The 17,787-nt window shown below is 38.8% G+C and overlaps 1 protein-coding gene across 2 annotated transcripts in view; it reads right to left on the minus strand.

The window, feature by feature from the left end:
• The window catches only part of lpcat2 (lysophosphatidylcholine acyltransferase 2), a 50,007-nt gene that overhangs the window by 11,095 nt on the left and 21,125 nt on the right, over positions 1-17,787 (minus strand). For both annotated transcript variants that reach the window (XM_048547113.2, XM_048547112.2), the window contains 3 exons: positions 7,403-7,457; positions 696-778; positions 203-328 (listed from right to left, as the gene is read on the minus strand). In XM_048547113.2, the coding sequence (XP_048403070.1) occupies positions 203-328; positions 696-778; positions 7,403-7,457 (264 nt within the window). The remainder of the gene's footprint in view (positions 1-202; positions 329-695; positions 779-7,402; positions 7,458-17,787) is intronic.

Here is a 17,787-nt window from a genome sequence, read left to right on the forward strand (position 1 = left end):
CACTGCCTTTCAGAATACATCAGACATTGTGTACAAGCATTGGCTAGAAAGTTTGATTTGACACTGGTTCGAGATTAATTTGATCCAACTATTTTTGGGGGAAAAAAGTTATAATCTAAGTATTTATATTTTCATTTAAATATTCAAACTTCCAGCCAAAAAACAAGATTGTAAACTATCCCATATAGGCGGATTAGCGTACTTGAGTTTTTTGTTAATTTTGGTAAACTCCACTAAGCCAGCTTCCATGGGCAAAGTCAGTTCACCAGCTGAAATCATCAATCTGCAATCTTCAAATGTATGGTCTGTAATCGGCACATCCAATGCTCTACAAAAAAAATGACAAAAACATTACAGTAAACATTTTACTACACCAACATAAATCGTGACATTGACTGAACAATACTCAAATTATTTACATTAGCAAGTCACATTTAGTAGCCAATTTATTTTGCTTACATAGTAGAAGTGTACAAATATGATATCGTATTAAGTTCTCAAAATGATACTAAAAACCAACCCCAAAATGTAATAATAGCAGTGAGGCTGAGTAATTATTGAAAATAAATAATTAGCCTTTTTTGTAGTCTTATGGCTTCCTGTTGCTAAACAAAGAGAAATAATCAGTCTGAGAAGGAACTTTATAAACGATATTAAAAATACAAAACAAGTAAAACTTGCTTCAAGTTACTTACAAGGCCATAATACTTCGAACTCTGTTACCATATAGGAGAGGATCACATTTTTCTTCTTCACTTGGTACATACACAGGCAAAAACTGAAAATGTTAAAGTGAAATTTTATTAGCACAATATTATTCAATTCTGACTTCAAAGGTATGAAATATCTAAAGCACAAAAATGAATAAGCTAATTAGCAACATTAGATCAAACAGAATCTGTTTCACTTTATGCCAATTATTGACAGTGCTAACACAGAAATCAATGGTAAGACTACATCATGTAAAACTGATCTAAAAACACACAATAATCTATCAATCAGATGAACATTCAACAGCGTGACTTCAGTCTTTAAGAAAATGCAAGAGTCCATTAATAAGGAAGAAATAGTAGGATTTAGAAAAAAATAGCATTCAACACATTTTATGAAAATGAATTCACATTTGACAAATTAGCTAGAGTTCTTTGAGAACATAACAAGCAAAGCAGCAATGTGCTTCTGCGGCTTTGTAAGGCTCTAGTTAGGCCCCATTTAGAATACTGTGTCCAATTTTGGGCCCCACACCTCAGGAAGGACATACTAGCCCTGGAGCGTGTCCAGCGGAGATTCACACGGATGATCCTTGGAATGGCCTGCTGTGTTCATCCAGCTCCACACTTTGTTATCTTGGATTCTCCAGCATCTGCAGTTCCCATTATCACTGATACAATTTTAACTCCACTGTGAAGCCTCTTCCGGGGATGCCTAACCTGAAGAAGTTACCCTCCTCCCTCCGGACCAACCTCAGGGAATCTCTCTCCTACTGCAACTCTCTTGTAATACCCATCTTGTTTTCTCTCCATCTTCAGTCCGCCGCCCCCTCTCTCCCTATTTATTCCAGTTCCCTCTCCCCATCCCCCCTCTGAAGAAGGGTCTAGGCCCGAAACGTCAGCTTTTGTGCTCCTGAGATGCTGCTTGGCCTGTTGTGTTCATCCAGCTCCACACTTTGTTATCTTGGATTCTCCAGCATCTGCAGTTCCCATTATCACTGATCCCTGGAATGGTAGGTTTAACGTATGATGAGCGGCTAAGGATCCTGGGATTGTACTCATTAGAGTTTAGAAGGTTGAGGGGAGATGTAATAGAAATTTACAAGATAATGTATGGCTTAGAAGGGGTGGACACCAGGAAGTTGTTTCCGTTAGGCGGGGAGACTAGGACCCGTGGGCACAGCCTTAAAATTAGAGGGGGTAAATTTAAAACTGAAATGAGACAACATTTCTTCAGCCAGAGAGTGGTGGGCTTGTGGAATTCATTACCACGGAGTGCAGTAGAGGCCGGAACGCTGGATGCCTTTAAGGCAGAGATCGACAAATTCTTGATCTCAGAAGGAATCAAGGGATATGGCGAGAGTGCAGGGAAGTGGAGTTGAAATGCCCATCAGCCATGATTTAAATGGCGGAATGGACTTGATGGGCTGAATGGCCTTACTTCCACTCCTATGTCTTATGGTCCAAAGTTGATAAAAGAGAATCTATACATGCAATATATTTGGATGCCAGAGGGCCTTTCATAAGGGGCCACATAAAAGGCATCAGATAATCAAAGTGCTAAATGGGAGAATATGTTGTATAATGTTCTCTATTGCAATTGTCAAAGTATTTGACAAACCAATGGGAATGAAGGCAGACAAGCCCTCAGGACCTGACGGCCTGCATCCAAAGAAGTGGCTATAAAGATGATGGTGGGGCTAAGCGGTAGGTTTGATCAAAATATTACAGAACTTACTGGATTCTGGAAATCCCCAATGATTTGGCAGACTGCCAATCTGATGCTCTTTTTCAAGAAAGGCAGGAGACAGAAAGCAGGAAACTATAGGCTAGTTAACCTAACATTTGTCATTGAAACAAATGCTATTACGGATGAAATAGCAGGTCATTTTGAAAAGCTTAAAGCAACCAGTGTCAATATGGTTCTGTGAAAGGTAAATCATGTTTGACAGATTTGTTAGAGCTCTTCGAGGATATATCAAGCAGAGTTGATTAAAAAAAAACCAGTAGGCATAATACATTACATTTCCAGAAGGATTTCAATAAGTTGTCACATAAAAGCTTATTGCACGAGAGCTCATGGTAGTGGAGGTAATTTATTTGCTTGGAGTGAGGATCGTTTAACACACGAGCTAGAAATGGGATTAATGGGTCTTTTTCAGCTTGGCAAGATGTAACTAGTGGAGTGCCACCAGGATCCTAGGGCCTCAATTATTTACTATCAATATTAATGGCTTGGAGGAAGAGCAGTGTAATATATCCAAACTTCCCAATGAGATAAAAATAAGTAGGTGTGAGGGTGTTGTAGTGAGGATGTAAAGAATCTGCAAGGTGAAAAAGGTCAATTGATTGAGTGGTCAAAAATCTGGTAGATGGAGTTTAATGCAGGAAAGTGTGAGGTGATGCACTTTGAGGGGAAGAATCAAAAGACAGACTATTATTTAAGTGGAGACAGATTCCAAGAAAATGAAGCAGAGGGTTCTTGGCGTTTCTGTGCATGAAACATAAGATGTCTGCATGTTGGTGCAGCAATTATTTGAAGATGACAAATGGAATTTTGACCTTTATCGTGAGGAGTTTGGAGGATTAGAACTGTAAAGGGTGGTGTTGGTGGGGCCATGACAAGTGCAAGGTTTCGGTACCCTACTTTGGGAAAGGATAAAGTGGCATTGGAGGTAATTCAAGAGATTCATTAAACTAATTCCTAAAATGAGGGGGTTGACTTATTGAGAATGGCTAAGCAGGTTATACCCTTATTCATCACAGTTTAGAATAATGAAGGGTAATCTTATTGAAACATTTAAGGTTCTGAGGGGGCCTGACAGGGTAGATATTGAGATTTCTACTAGTAGAGGAATTGGCATGAGAGATATTCTCTTACTGGAGATGATCATTATTGGGCACTTCTGTGATCCAAACATTATTTACCACTTGTCAGCTCAAGCTGCATCTTTCAGCATTTGGTCATGGATTATTTCAGTATCTGATGGTGCCAAACAATGTGCAATCATCAGCAAACATCCCCACTTCTGACCTTATTGGAGGGGAGTCATTGATGAAACAGCTGAAGATGGTTAGGCTTAGGACACTTCCTTGAAGAACTCCTGTACAGATTCCCTGAAGCGGAGATGACTGACCTTAACTACAAAATTTTCCTTTATGCTGGTTATAATTCCAACCAGTGAAAAGTTTTCAACCCAATTCCCACTGACTCCAGGTTTGCTAGGCTGCCTTGATGTCACACTTGGTCAAACGTAGCTTTGATGTTAAGGGCAGCCACTCTCAACTCGCTTCTGGAATTTAGCTCTTTTCTCCAAGTTTGAAGCAAGTCTGTAATGAGGTCAGGAACCAAGTGGCCCTGACAGAATCCAAACTGAATATCAATGAGCAGGTTATTGTGAGGCAAGCTCTGCTTGATAGTATTATTGATGAGCCCTTTTTATCACTTATGTTTGACAGTAAAATGATGGGGCAGTAATTGGCAGGTTGTAATAAATTATATTTTGTACAAGATATCAGGGCAATATCCCACATTGCCACGTAAATGCCTGTGTTACAGCTGTACCGGAACAGGTTGGTTAAGGGAGGGGCAGGATCTGCAGCACAAGTCTTTGGTACAAATGCTGGAATATTATCAGAACAATACTTTGTAGAGAACCTCCTCTATGGAGTTGTTCAATTGCTCAACAACATTTATATCTGGATTTAGTAGGACCACAGAACTTTGACCAGGTCTACTGGTTCTGCAATCAATTTGCTTAATTTATCAATTGCTGTTTACATGATTGGCATGCAAATAGGACCATGTTGTAGTTTCATCAAGTTGACTGTTCATTTTTATGCCTGTCTGGTGTTTGTCCCTGCCTTCCCTCTTGCACTCTTCAGTGAACCAGGACTGACCCCCTGGCTCAATCATAATAAGAATGGTAAGGAGTGGAGGGAACATGCCAGACCGTGAGAACTGCACAGTGGTCACCCCTCCCTCCAAGAACAGGTCAAGAAGGTAGGGATGAAGCCAGTACAGGTACGGAGTTGGGATGGGGGTTGGTCAATGAGGAAGGAGGAGTGGATAGGTGGGAGAAAAGATGGACCGGTCAAGGAGGCAGGGATGGGATGGGACAGTGATCCCCATCCCCGACCTCATCCCAAGCTTCAAAATCTCCCCACCCTCCACCTCATCCCAAGACCAGCCCATCTCATCCCCGGTTCCTTGACTTGTCCGTCTTCTCTCCACCATCCACCATCATCGCCTACCCCCTTCTCTATTTATTTCAGAGCCCCCTTCTCCTCCCCCATTTTTGAAGTATCCTTCTCTTCTCATATTTATAGAAGCCCTTCTTGGCTGTTTGTTACTTGTTAGTTTGCCCACAGTTTATTTTCTATCTCTTTTTTAGTCAGCTTTTGTTGGTTTTTAAAACTTTCCCAATACTCTGATTTATGACAAATCATTGCAATATTATATGCTTTTTTCTTTCAATATTATACTACCCTTACTTAGTTGGTTAACCACAGTTGGTTATGTTCTAGAATCTTACTTCCTTGCTGGCTTGAGCCGCGATGCTTTTTGTTTGTTTCAATGTTGAAAAGCACTCAGAACTAAGTGAGTTCAGAGCTGCATATTTAAAACTACTAAAACATGTGATTTTCAAACAATATGATAGGGTTCTTGGATGAGACAAGGTGGTTTCAATGTCACTCAAAATAATTTAATGAGCTAACTGTGGGGCTGTTAGCACCACGTCATCCATGAGTTTCAACGCTGTCCTTAATTGGTTGCAGTTGAGAGTTGTTTTGCTCCTTTGTGTTACATTTATCAAGTGACAGATGTAAAATTCCAGAGAGTCACGAGTTAGTTTTTCCCCTGGTAATCGCTAGAAATTTTAAAACTGGCATGAGTTCATTTTAAAAATTAAACAAGACAGTACAGTTTTAAACAAAAATTGCAGGCATGACAATCCTTTAGCCACTACGAAAGAAATCTATTCAACTTCAACAGGATTTCTTGCAGAAAGAAAAAGTAATAAGGTATATGCTCATTTACAGCCGACACACAACTAGCAAGAGAAATGTGCTTGTTCCTGTCACATTCTAAGGGTTCATTCTTGGGGAAAGAGTGCCAGCTAATGAGTGATTTCTCCTCTGTAGGGGATAAGGCAACAACGACCAACTCCAGCCCTTGTATAATCTCTGCTCAAGACAAGAGGAAATTTAGAAATTATAGGGCAGTTATGATGTCTACCACAGAGAAAAAGCACAAATGAAATATAACTACATTTAGGAAGTTATGACACAATCAGAACCGACTTGCTTCTGTGAAGAGGAAATTCAGTTTGATAGGCCTATTTAAAAGTTCTGAGGTAGTAAGTGATAAGGTGAATAAGGTGAACCTGTAAGTATGGTGTATTTGGATTTCCTAAAAGGTAATGTGCCGCATCAAAGGCTGCTGTGCAAAATAAAACCCCACGGATTAGGAGACAAAATACTTGTACACAGGAAGATTTGGATAGTTAACAGCAAACAAGCAGCAGGCAAAAATGGATGATTTTTGAGCTAGCAAGCAGTTACAAGTGAAGTGTCACAGGGATTATATGCTGGTGCCTCAACAATTACAATTTTAAATCAACGGAATGGATGAAGAGACTGAGTCTATGTAAGAAGTAAATTGCCCAGGGATCACAGCCTACGTAAGTCTCTGCAAGCAGTAACTGGGTGGTCAAAAACAGCCAATAGGGGGAAGCATTAGAATAACTTGACCACTTTAGCCAGCGGAATAGAAAAGCACTATATTGTGCAAATAGAGAGACTGCAGAAGTCTACAAGTCACAGGGATCTGGGTGTCCTTATACACAAATTACATAAAGCTGGTATGCAGGTGCACAAGCGAAGGTAAATAAAGGTAATTTTTGCAATCAAAATCAAGAATAAACCTTGGGAACTGGTGCTACATCTGCACAGGGGGGTAGTGAGACCCCATCAGGTGTACCTTGTACATTCTTAGTCTCCATAAGAAAGAATATAGCTGCAGTAGAAACAATTCACTAAAGGCCCAATCATTTCATAAATATTTTACAATGAAAGGTTGAACACACTAGGTCTGTTTCCATTGGAGTTAGGACAAAAGGATGGGTAATCTTATTGAAATGTATGATTTGAGGGGACTTGACCGGATGGATACTGGGAGGATGTTATTGCTGCTTCCCAGTGTTGGTGCCTAGAACAATGGGACAGAGTTTAAAAAGTGAGAAGTATCCCACTTAAAGAGGGAGGGCTAGGGAGAATTTTTGTGCACTGTTAAGTCTACAGAGCTCTCAATGCTTAAACAGTGAAAGCTGAGTCATATATTCAAGGCTGAATTAGATAGAATTTTAATCAAGTGTGTCACAGGCATGAAAGTGAGGGGTGGGGGGCAGACAGTAGAGGGGAGCTCAGGTCACAATCACTTCAGCCACTATTAAATCAATCGGTCAGGCTGGCCTGAGGGGCTGAATGGTCTGCTCTTTAATTCTTATGCTCTGATTCGTGGTCGGCCCAAAAACAAATACTTTGCATCCAAATTATCCATTCCATTTTGAACATCATCATGTCTCTATTTTACCTTTTTCTTAATAAAAGGTTCATTTCAAATTTCCTATGATCAAGAGGTTCAAGGTGAATGGAAAAATGTATTCAATGGCAGAGGCTAAGAACCTTACCTCAACTTCCACATTTGAACAAGGTTGACATAACGTTAAGAACATAAGCGTCAACCTGCAAGACAACAAACAGTAATGTTTGAAAAGTAAAGTATCTGAGAATTCTTCTGATAGCAAACTGTTCATGTTTTCACCAACAACGGCAAAGTCCACTGTATTGTAAACCAAGAGAGATTACCAAGACCATTCATTTAACAGGTCACTTAAAAATAATCCACCAATAGCATGCATGTGTATTCGAACACACTATACCATGCAGTTTTGGGATTCTAGATTCCCATCAATGAATCACTTCCACCAGTTTAGGTGAGCAACTGGAGATACTTCCTAGTAAAAGAAAGCAAATGAAAATGGAACAGCCAAGTCAGGTACATACCCACTGGTATTAAAGAACGAATAACTGCAGTCAAGAAAGACTATTTGGTTTGCCGGGAGTTATACTAGACATTCTCCCTATCGCAGCAAATTAATCTAAACTTAAACGATTTCAGGGTTTTCATTTCTACTATCTTCTCAAGAATGCATCCCATGCAATTGCACGATGTGTGAAAACTTTGACGTAAAACCTATAATACAGTTTACTTTAATTTGAAACTGGATCTATGGAGAGCTTGGCTTGAAAGGCTTGAAAGTCAAGATATGGCCATCCTATCCACCAAAAGAATGACACACAAAAGCACAATGCTGGATATCTGATATAAAAACAGGAAGTGTGAGAAAACCTCAGGTCTGGCAGCATGTGTGAATAGAGGAATAGAGTTAATGTTGAGTCCAATGAGTGTAAAGAAGAGAGTCTGGACTCAAACATTAACTTTAATGAATTTCTCCAGGGCTTTGTTATTATTTTAACAATATCTCAGTTGGAGCCTGAGAGATTTAATGAAGAAATCAGACTGAAAGATCGAAAATTCTCTCAAAACAGTTTCAACTTTTGGAAGAAGTGCACAAGATCAAAAATATCATGTTATCTCCTTTCCCATATCAAAATGAAACAGAGGCTGTTCCTGAAATTTGAGAGCTGTGTTTTGATTTGAGAACAATACTTTGACTCTTTTTAACTCATTTGTTAGATGATGCAGTCACATAGTAACAACACTTTCCGTATTTATATGACATGGGATATTTGGACTCTCACAGAATTAAACTAAAGTCATTAAGAATTATTTAAGTAAACTTAAAGACATAACACAGAAAAAAGCAATAATTTCCTAGACAACAGTATTCACGTTGGTGAGACAACGAGCAGACATTACAAAGAGTGTTTTTTCCCCCCAAAGTAACCAATGCTGACACACACAAACACAAAGATATCACCCTAAACACACCTTCCTCTGTCTGGTGAGACCAGAGCAAATATATTACCATCACATAAACACAAAGCTGGAAAAATGTAATCGAGCAGTTACTATCCTTTTCGCTGCATCTCAGATCTCAAGTTCAGACTGAAATATAACAATTGACATTATTCATTGCCAACAGGATCCATTACGCCAATCACCTACCCCTGAAATATAGCAGTTCCTGAACTTATGCAGCCTTGAAGTAGAAATTCCACATTCATTTCTAAGGAACTTATTATCTCAGACTTCAAGGCTCACTGGCTCCCAGTTAACTGAATAGTCCTGCTCACTGACAAGCTTGAAACCAACAATTCTTTCTTTACAGGTCCCCGCCCTTCCCTTCTAACCCTATCTAGCCCTTATGTGCCTCCTCCTGAATTTCCCAACCCTCTCACGTGGCTCCTCTTCTTTCATCCAACATCTCTCAGGCAGTTGGTCTTGCCCCTCATCTTTGCAAATGGCCAGTTAAATAATGCCTACCACTAGAGAAATACTACTACAGAAATGAAGTCCCCTGGACCTAATAGGTTGCATTTTGGGATATTAGAGAAAATAGCTAGTGTGTGTGGAATTCTGGAAAAGTTCCAGAGGATTGAAAGGCTGTCAATGCAGTGATAAACAGATTCCGAGAGAAAGGCATTTGGAGTGATGGCTCTGACAGGTTTTGATTAGTTTTGACAGCATGCAGCTGGCCAGCGAGTTAAAAATAAGGATCTCCAGAAGCAGAAGTTATTCCAGGCAGACAATGAGATGCCAGTCTATTGAAAAGTTGGTATGATGGCTGCTCTGTTCTACAGGCCAACCATGGGCCTCACTGTTGTGGGTACAGTCGATGTTATGTATGAACTCTTTGACGCTGCCATACCCAAGAAGTAGTAATTCAGCTTGCAGCCATGCCAAACCCTCTGTTTCATTCCATAACCCTGTCTAAATGCTAAACTGTAAATTATCAGGGATCTGACTTTTCAAGTGCCTGTTCATGGCTTAACAGAGCAGTATTTATTTGATGACATTGCTACATAACTAAGAAGTAAATCACTTTTTTCATGCGATAAATCACTTTAAAAATTTAGAGTTTCACTTCAACTTAGAGGTGCAAGTATTTGCCACCAGAAATTGGAGGATAAATATAGTGAGAACTGAGAACATACATTCATAAGAGTGTTTTACCACTGATGTATAAACTGGAAGACATTCACACCACAGCTTTGTCTTTTACTGTTCCTCATATGTTTAACAGGAATTCATTTAACGCTTTGCTCCCAGAAACAATATTTTAATCTTATTTATTATTCACAATGTAAAAAATACTGACTGTATATTTGAACTTATTACAAGGTAACACCACTGATTCAGATCGCACGTTAACCTTACTTTAAAAAGGTGCCTTTTTGCTTTTACTGCAAATCAGATTTCATCATACATAAGATTTCTTTACACCCATTCAAGCTACCCAAGCCAAACAACATTACCAAACAAGGATCCTTTCAGAATATGCTTCTGCAAATGTTTGGAGACAGGGTGCAGGAAGTTCATCCTGAGCAGCTTCCTAACACAGAACTGTGCTCTACTGGCTATTCCCAGAGACACAGAGTCAATCAATAACTAAACCCAGACCATCAACTTGGTGAAAGATGCTCTTTGGTCTGCTCAAAATTTATTGATCTTGTTGTAAAGTCGTCTTCTCAGCTGACTAACAGACTGGCACATTCAGAGTTTCAGGATTACATGCTTAGAGATGCACTAAACCTTGGGGTAGCAGCTGTAAACGTGACTAAGTCTGTCATAATATACCTACAAAAACCATGTAACTTCTAGAACCCTTGGGGTGTTCACCTGAAAAGGGAATGTTTATAAGTAAACGTCAAACATTTGAAATTTGACTGAAGCACTTAATAGTTTAAATTGCTCAATTCAAATGTTCTGTAATGTACTTCTCAATATTCTAATGAATACCAGTAATTTTGCTACCAAAAAAAGTGGTGTGGGAAGATCACTTTCAGCTATAAAGTCCTGGGGCTGGCAGCTTATAAAATAGCTTGGGACATATGTTGTAATGAAACGTTTATAGTTAACAGCATATTTTTTGCAATTGCATTGACACGGTTGAGAAAGTGCACAATTGAGGAGTATGGAATTTTATTTTATATAGCATCCAATTTTAGTTACTTCGTGACATAACTGTATAGATTGTTTAAACATGTAGATTTTTGTGAATAAAGTATATTTTTGAATAAGTTTTCTACAGTATTAGTTTCAATCTCTGCCTAATCACAAGTCAAAAGGCCAGAAAGCACAGTGGACTAACATAATTTGACTGAACGTCTACATAGAAATAACTTTCATGATTCAAGTAAGTTCTTAAAGGTAATTCAGATAAAAAAAAAATATAACTCTGACAATTAAGCCTTAAGTAAAATAGTAGGCTATTACACAGTTAATTCAACATCTGGAAAATACCTATGGAAGGAACAAAAAACAAAAACTTTTTGGATTCTACCCTTTGATAGAATAGGTAAAAACTAAAGATAAACAGCATTTGAAAAGAAACTGAACCAAGTTCAGTGTGGAGATAATAGTTTGTATGTTTCTTAAAATCTTTGTTTCTTTTGTTATGCTTCTTTTTATTGCCATATTAGTCAGCAATTTAACCATTTCATTTTTCTGGTCATTCTACTTACCACTATTTTATTTATAAGGGAACACAGGCAGTAAAGATATGTTAGGAGACCTTTGGCGGTGAAAAATTGCTCGTTCCAGAGGTAAGGTACCGTTCTAAAAGTGTTAAAATCTTTAAAAATCCATTGTGCGCTGAGGAGGAGATAAAGTCTTTCAAATATAACATCCACAATCTGAACTTAGTTGACATTGTTCATTAGAGTTAAAACGATAACTCCTGCAAATGCACCAGCCAGCAGGAAATGAAACTGAACTGTAAGTAACCTATTCATTATTATATGACAGTAAAATTATTAACAGACCCAGCTTCAAGCTGGATTACCTAAAGACCCAATTGGAAATAAACAATTCCTTTATAATAAAGTCTCAAAATATATGGAATAGGAGCCACAATAGCAACATGACAATTCCCACAACATCTCCACCTCCACTACCACTCCCCCACCCCCACGACAGGAGCTGCAGAATAATAAAGGTCAACTAATCGAGGAATTAGTTATTCCAAAGACTAGGATCAATGGCTTCATTCCTTTGAATTGAGAGAAGGCATCTAGACTGAGGATATTGTTTACTGAAACATTAAACAAGAACATTTTTAAAGGTAATATGTAAATTATGCAAATTAAATACACAAAAGCCAAAATTCACAATAAACAAATATTCTACTTAATTTGGTTAACAAACATATTTAACGTGACTAGAAGAGGAAACACTGTCTATGCAAATTCTTCAGGAAGGAAGAGAACAGCATTATTGGACTGACTATAAAAAAGTACTGAAACATTTTTAAAAATTGTTTTGAAGGATAAATAGCTGTTTCTATTTGGCCTCCCTATTTGTAAAGCCAGGTAACCAAGTCTGGGAAAACACGAGTTTGTCCACTTTGTTAAGAATAATAGGCAGAAGAGAAAGAGACTATAGACTGCTGCAGTACGAAGGAAACCACAAGCTCTTCTGTATGACTTTCAAAAAGTTAGCATTCACTTGCTGCAAATAATTAGGAAGACGAATGGAGCGTTAATCTCAACTGCAAAGGGGATAGAGCATTAAAGTAGGGAAGCTTTGTGACAATATTACAGGGCATTAGTGTGACTACACCTACAGCATCACGTCCAGTTATTTTTTTCTTACTTAAAGAAAAATATATCTGCCTCAGAGGCAGTTCAGAAAAGATTCATTAGATAAATTACTGGGATGAAAGAGTTGTCTTATGAGGAAAGATTGAAAAGGTTAGGTCTTGATACATTGGAAGAATTAGGTGATCTGAATAAACTGAAATGCTAAGTATATTGAACACTGAATTAAACTAATTATTTATCAATGCAGGTATGAAGGGTATGGGATAGGGTTGCTACACAAGTAGGGAAGTGGAATTAAAACATGTTGAGATCAGTCCCTATCTGACTGACAGCCTACCTATCAATAAAAAGGCCAAATAGCCCGCTCCTGCTTAAGCCTTGACAATTTCAGTGTATTTCACAATATGACAGCACCACTACTAAGGTCAGCTTACACTACTAAGGGTTTGGAAGTGATGGCAAAAGAAGATTGCAAGAGTTGATGCTTAATGAAGAAGTTAGATTGCTGTTGAATGCAATTCTGTTTCTGCAAATAATCACCGTGGCTCACAGAGATGTTGCCACATAACACTTACAGTGCAACCTTGCATGTGCAAGGTCAGTGGGACGGCCACTTTTACTAAAGCTATCAATAACATATGCCAATGGGGACTAGCAGACTGATGAAAGATGAGGCTACAGGTTTTCTGCGCTTGTTGCTTCTTTCACCACTTGTCAGAATCCAGTAGAGGTGGTTCTCAGGCCTCAGCCCGAACCATCAGTAGAGCTGTCACTGAGATAATCTTAGTAATGCCATTGGAAGTCCCACCCACAGCATTTTGAGGTCTTAATACGCAATACCTCTTCCAAGCGAGATTCAACACAAAGCAAATTTGTTATCTAAGGTAGAATCCAGGGCGGCAATCAGGACATTTCCTTGTCTACTATGAGGAAATATAGGATCCAAAACCAATACTGAGCACTCCTAGGACCATTGCCTGTAGTGGGTTTGATCTGCTGCTGAGATGGGCTATATGCAGGGATTGTGATGGGAGGAATGGGAAATTGATTGGAAGATATGATTATGCAACTATGACTATGAGGCTTTTGTTTGACTAGTCTGTGGGGCAGGTCTCTCAATTTTGACTCTGATCCCCAGACAATGAGGAGGATTTTGCATAGTCAACTGGACAGGATGTAATATTATCATTAACCCAAGTGACAGAAGTGATAAGTGTTCTGCCCTGTTCTTTCAAGTGACTTTTCTTTAGCAGCTTGAGATAATTGCGGGGTTGGCTTCTCAGGCTATTTTTGTGGGACATAAGAGTGAGAGCAGCCACTGTTGTTCTGGAGGCATAGATAGGAAGAGGTCTGGGTGACAGATTTTCTCCAATAAACCAGATCCAGGAGTTTCTGAATGATCATTACAAGCTTTTTATTCCAATGTTATTTATTAATTGAATGGAAATTCCCCCAACTGGCATGCTAGGATCCAAATTCATGTTTGGGTCTCTAGGTTATTACGCCAGAAACATTGTCGTCATGATGTAGTCTGCTGTCTTCACACAGGATCTCCTTGGATAGATGAATGAGAATGAGTGGCTTGCCAACTTATTTGCCTTGCAACTTTGTTGTCTGAATTACAAACTAGTTACCATACAAAATACTGTAAAAACAAAACCTACATACTTGCTAATTTACTTCTTTTAGATAAAGATTTGTACACAACAATACCAAAACCACATCTAGCAGCCATAACCTTTGGTATGAACAGGAAATTGATTAAAGCTTTAGATTTGGTGGCAACTTCCTTTACTGCTGATTAATCTAAGAAACAGGACATTGAAAGAAGTTCTTTAATCTTAGAACGAAAAAACTAAAACAAAATACTGTTGTTTAAGAAAATGCAACCATTTAAAACAAAATCTTGCTACAATTGTTTTCCATTAACCATTTTTGACATATCCTAAAGAATATATTTGGTATTTTTCTTAAAGGATAAAAAGGATCACGTCACATGCAGTTCTCATTAACATTAAGACAAAACCTCAATACCTTCAAATCATGTCTTACCATCTTTCAAAAAAAACTAAATATTTTCCACTGACTTCAATTAGCAAAAGCGTTTTAGCAAGATTTCCAATCTATGAATAAGACATGCATTTACACACTACATTAAATGAGAATTGGGCAACCCCAAGTCAAAGCACTTCTAGCAAATTTCAGCTGGGCTATTTCTGAAGGAACATGGCTAAAGTGTTCTCAATACACTTACAGGACAGCCTGCTGTTAAGAAAGGTATCAGTATTTTACAGGCTACTATATATTGTGCTGCAAAATGGCAAATAAATATCCATGGTAAACCACAGGGTTAGCATAAGCTCAAACGTGTCACCAAAGACATTAAGCTGACATCAAATACTATTAATAGACAATCAATATATATTAATAAACTAGACAGCATTAAAGAGTCCATTTTCTAGCAGGAAACTTCAGAACACCATTAGAAGACCTACTTCATAGACCAATGTTGGAAGGAAATTCTTTAAAAATGTTCTAGTGCTATTTTTGACTTTGATGAAAATTATAGAACTGTTCTGATTAATGATAAATTACAGAAATTTCTGTCAGACTCTAGGACAGAATCTCACCATGTGAGGATGTTCTTAATCCCTAGAATCACCTTTAGTTCCTCCGAACACTGGTCACATAGTTTACCTAGTTAACAAATGACCACTACCATTTGAATAAAATATTTTCATTATCAGGGGAAGAGGAGAGAAAATGACACAAATTGGCCTGTGCTTAAGTATTTTTTACACGGATGTCTTCAACTCAACCCTAGTTTTTGGAAAAGTAGAACTCTACTCTGTTCTGACTCTCTACAATTGAGAGTTCTAACACCACAAGTATACAGGTGTTTCCATTAACTGCAGCAGTAGAGGGCAGTCAAAGGAGTTCACCTAAAATTCCATGCTGATGTCTTTATTATCACCAGCAGGGAAGGGACCTGCAGGTTCCAAAGTGGCAGTTTAACACCAAATCAGCATTAAAGACAATGTTATGACGTTCTGCCCATCAGCACGATTCAAAAGTAGGAATGGTCTATCTAAGTATGGTGAGCTCCAGAGATCTGCAAAGTGGCCATTCTGAAACCCCTCAGGGGTCCTAATGTATTGACACCGGTAGCATTGTGAAACTCATTTTTTTAATCTTTATGTTGAGGTCAGGATTTGTTTCTAGACATATAGGGAGAGGGAAAACTTGTTCTTTTCACTTGTTCTCAATATTTTTAATTTTGAAAAAAGTTATTTCCTTCACTCTCCCTGCAGTCGATTGCAAGTGACTCTTGAGGTTGGTTATTATCACAATTTTATAATTTGTACTGGGCCACTATGTGAACTCTCAAGAACCATGTTTGAAGCAAAACTACTAAATGTAGGACTACACGGCATTGGCAAGGAAGACTTCTCAATGTGGCAAATACAAGCAACTCTTAATAATGGTTACAACAAAAGGGCTTAAACACAGTCCCACAGGGTGCCTTTACCTACAGTAGTACAGCAAGGGAAGGGAAAGATTACGAGATTCCATTTATACAAAATTTTCAGAAAGTAATGGACACATTCAGCTCCCATTTTATTGAAAAAAAATGTAGCCTGTAGCGAATAGGGATATCCAAATTGTTGCTTCCTCATGAATAAGGAAACGATATGTATTGTACATACAGGAAGTACATACATTTTGTGCAACATCTTTATCCTCGTGCAGATTATGCCATTTTATATCAATGGAGAAAATCCTCCAGTATTAATTTAATCTGCGGCAATAACCAAGCTGCAATTTTGTTCAAATTTAGCACCCTCAAAATCTTCAAAAGGTGAGTTGTCATAAAATCAATGAAAATACTTGAAGGACACATGCCAGACATTCTGATCCCCGTAACAAAAGTTACTCAGAGAAAACTAAAAGTCTAAAATGATATGTTTCACAATTAAGGGAATTTGCATTTTATAGAATGAAAGATGTAACTTAAAACATTGCAAACCCAAGATGGACTACCAGACATTGACTAAAGCCTGAGTAAAAACATCAGCAATCTCAGCCATTTTAACACTGCAAAGACCTTCTGACTAACATCAGGGGGCTAGCGCCAAAATTGAGAGAGCTGTCCTACAGACTAATTAAGCAACATCCTGATAATGTCATACTGATGAATCATATTTTATACAGTGACACTGGATAAGTCTTGTCCCACAGGCAGGGTAGACACAGCAGAGATTGTGGAACATTATCATTGGTGGGATAGAGGTGTCCTGGGAGTACTCAAAATTGACCATGGATATTGACCGTGGATCTCTCAACACTGGGTCAAACATCGGCTAACAAACCTCCTGCCAATTGCCACATAATGTCCTCTCTTGGCTGACGATTCAGTACTCTACATGTTAAACCCCACTCCGAGGAAGTAATCAGGTGGCCCTTGGTGAGGGGGTTCAATGACCACCACCAATAATGGCCCAGTAACACCAGCACTGACTGGGGTGATCAAATCTGAACAACGTAGCTGCTAAATGGGTCTGTGGCAAATGGTGATCAAACCAACGAGAAAACATATTGTTGACATATCCTTAATTTTTTTTTGAGAAAATTTTTCACCCATTAGTTATTAGCACCACTGCCTGGGCCTGCATTTGTTCCCAATGCATAGTTGCCCTTAAGGTGGTTGTGAGCCGCCTTCTTGAACAGCTGTAGTTCACGTGTTGTAGGTAGATCCACAATGCCATTAAGGAGGGAATTCCAGGATTTTGACCTATCACTGAAGAAATAGTGATGTATTTCCAAGTCAGAACGGTGACTGGTTTGGAGGGGCACTTGCAAGTGATGGCATTCCCCTGTATCCACTGCGCTCGTCCTTTTAAAATGTAATGGTCACTGATTTGGAAGGTGTGTCTAAGGGGCCACTGAGCATTGGTGGCAGAGGGATGGGATGTTTGTGGTTGTGGTGCCAACTAAGCTGCCTTGCCCTTGATGCTGTTAAATGTTTTGAGTTCTGTTGGGGAGGGTGGTGGTGGTATTTCATCACACTCCTGAATTATGCTTATTGAGGGTGGACAGGCTCTGTGGAATCAGGAGGATAGTTAATCATTTGCAGGATTTCTCGCCTCTGACCTGCTCTTGTGGCTATTAGATTTGTATGACTAGAGATAACAAAGTGTGGAGTTGGACGAACACAGCAGGCCAAGCAGCATCTTAGGAGCACAAAAGCTGATGTTTTGGGTCTAGGCCCTTCATCCAACTCCACACT

Source organism: Stegostoma tigrinum, chromosome 16 (assembly GCF_030684315.1).
Source record: "Stegostoma tigrinum isolate sSteTig4 chromosome 16, sSteTig4.hap1, whole genome shotgun sequence".
Taxonomy (NCBI): domain Eukaryota; kingdom Metazoa; phylum Chordata; class Chondrichthyes; order Orectolobiformes; family Stegostomatidae; genus Stegostoma; species Stegostoma tigrinum.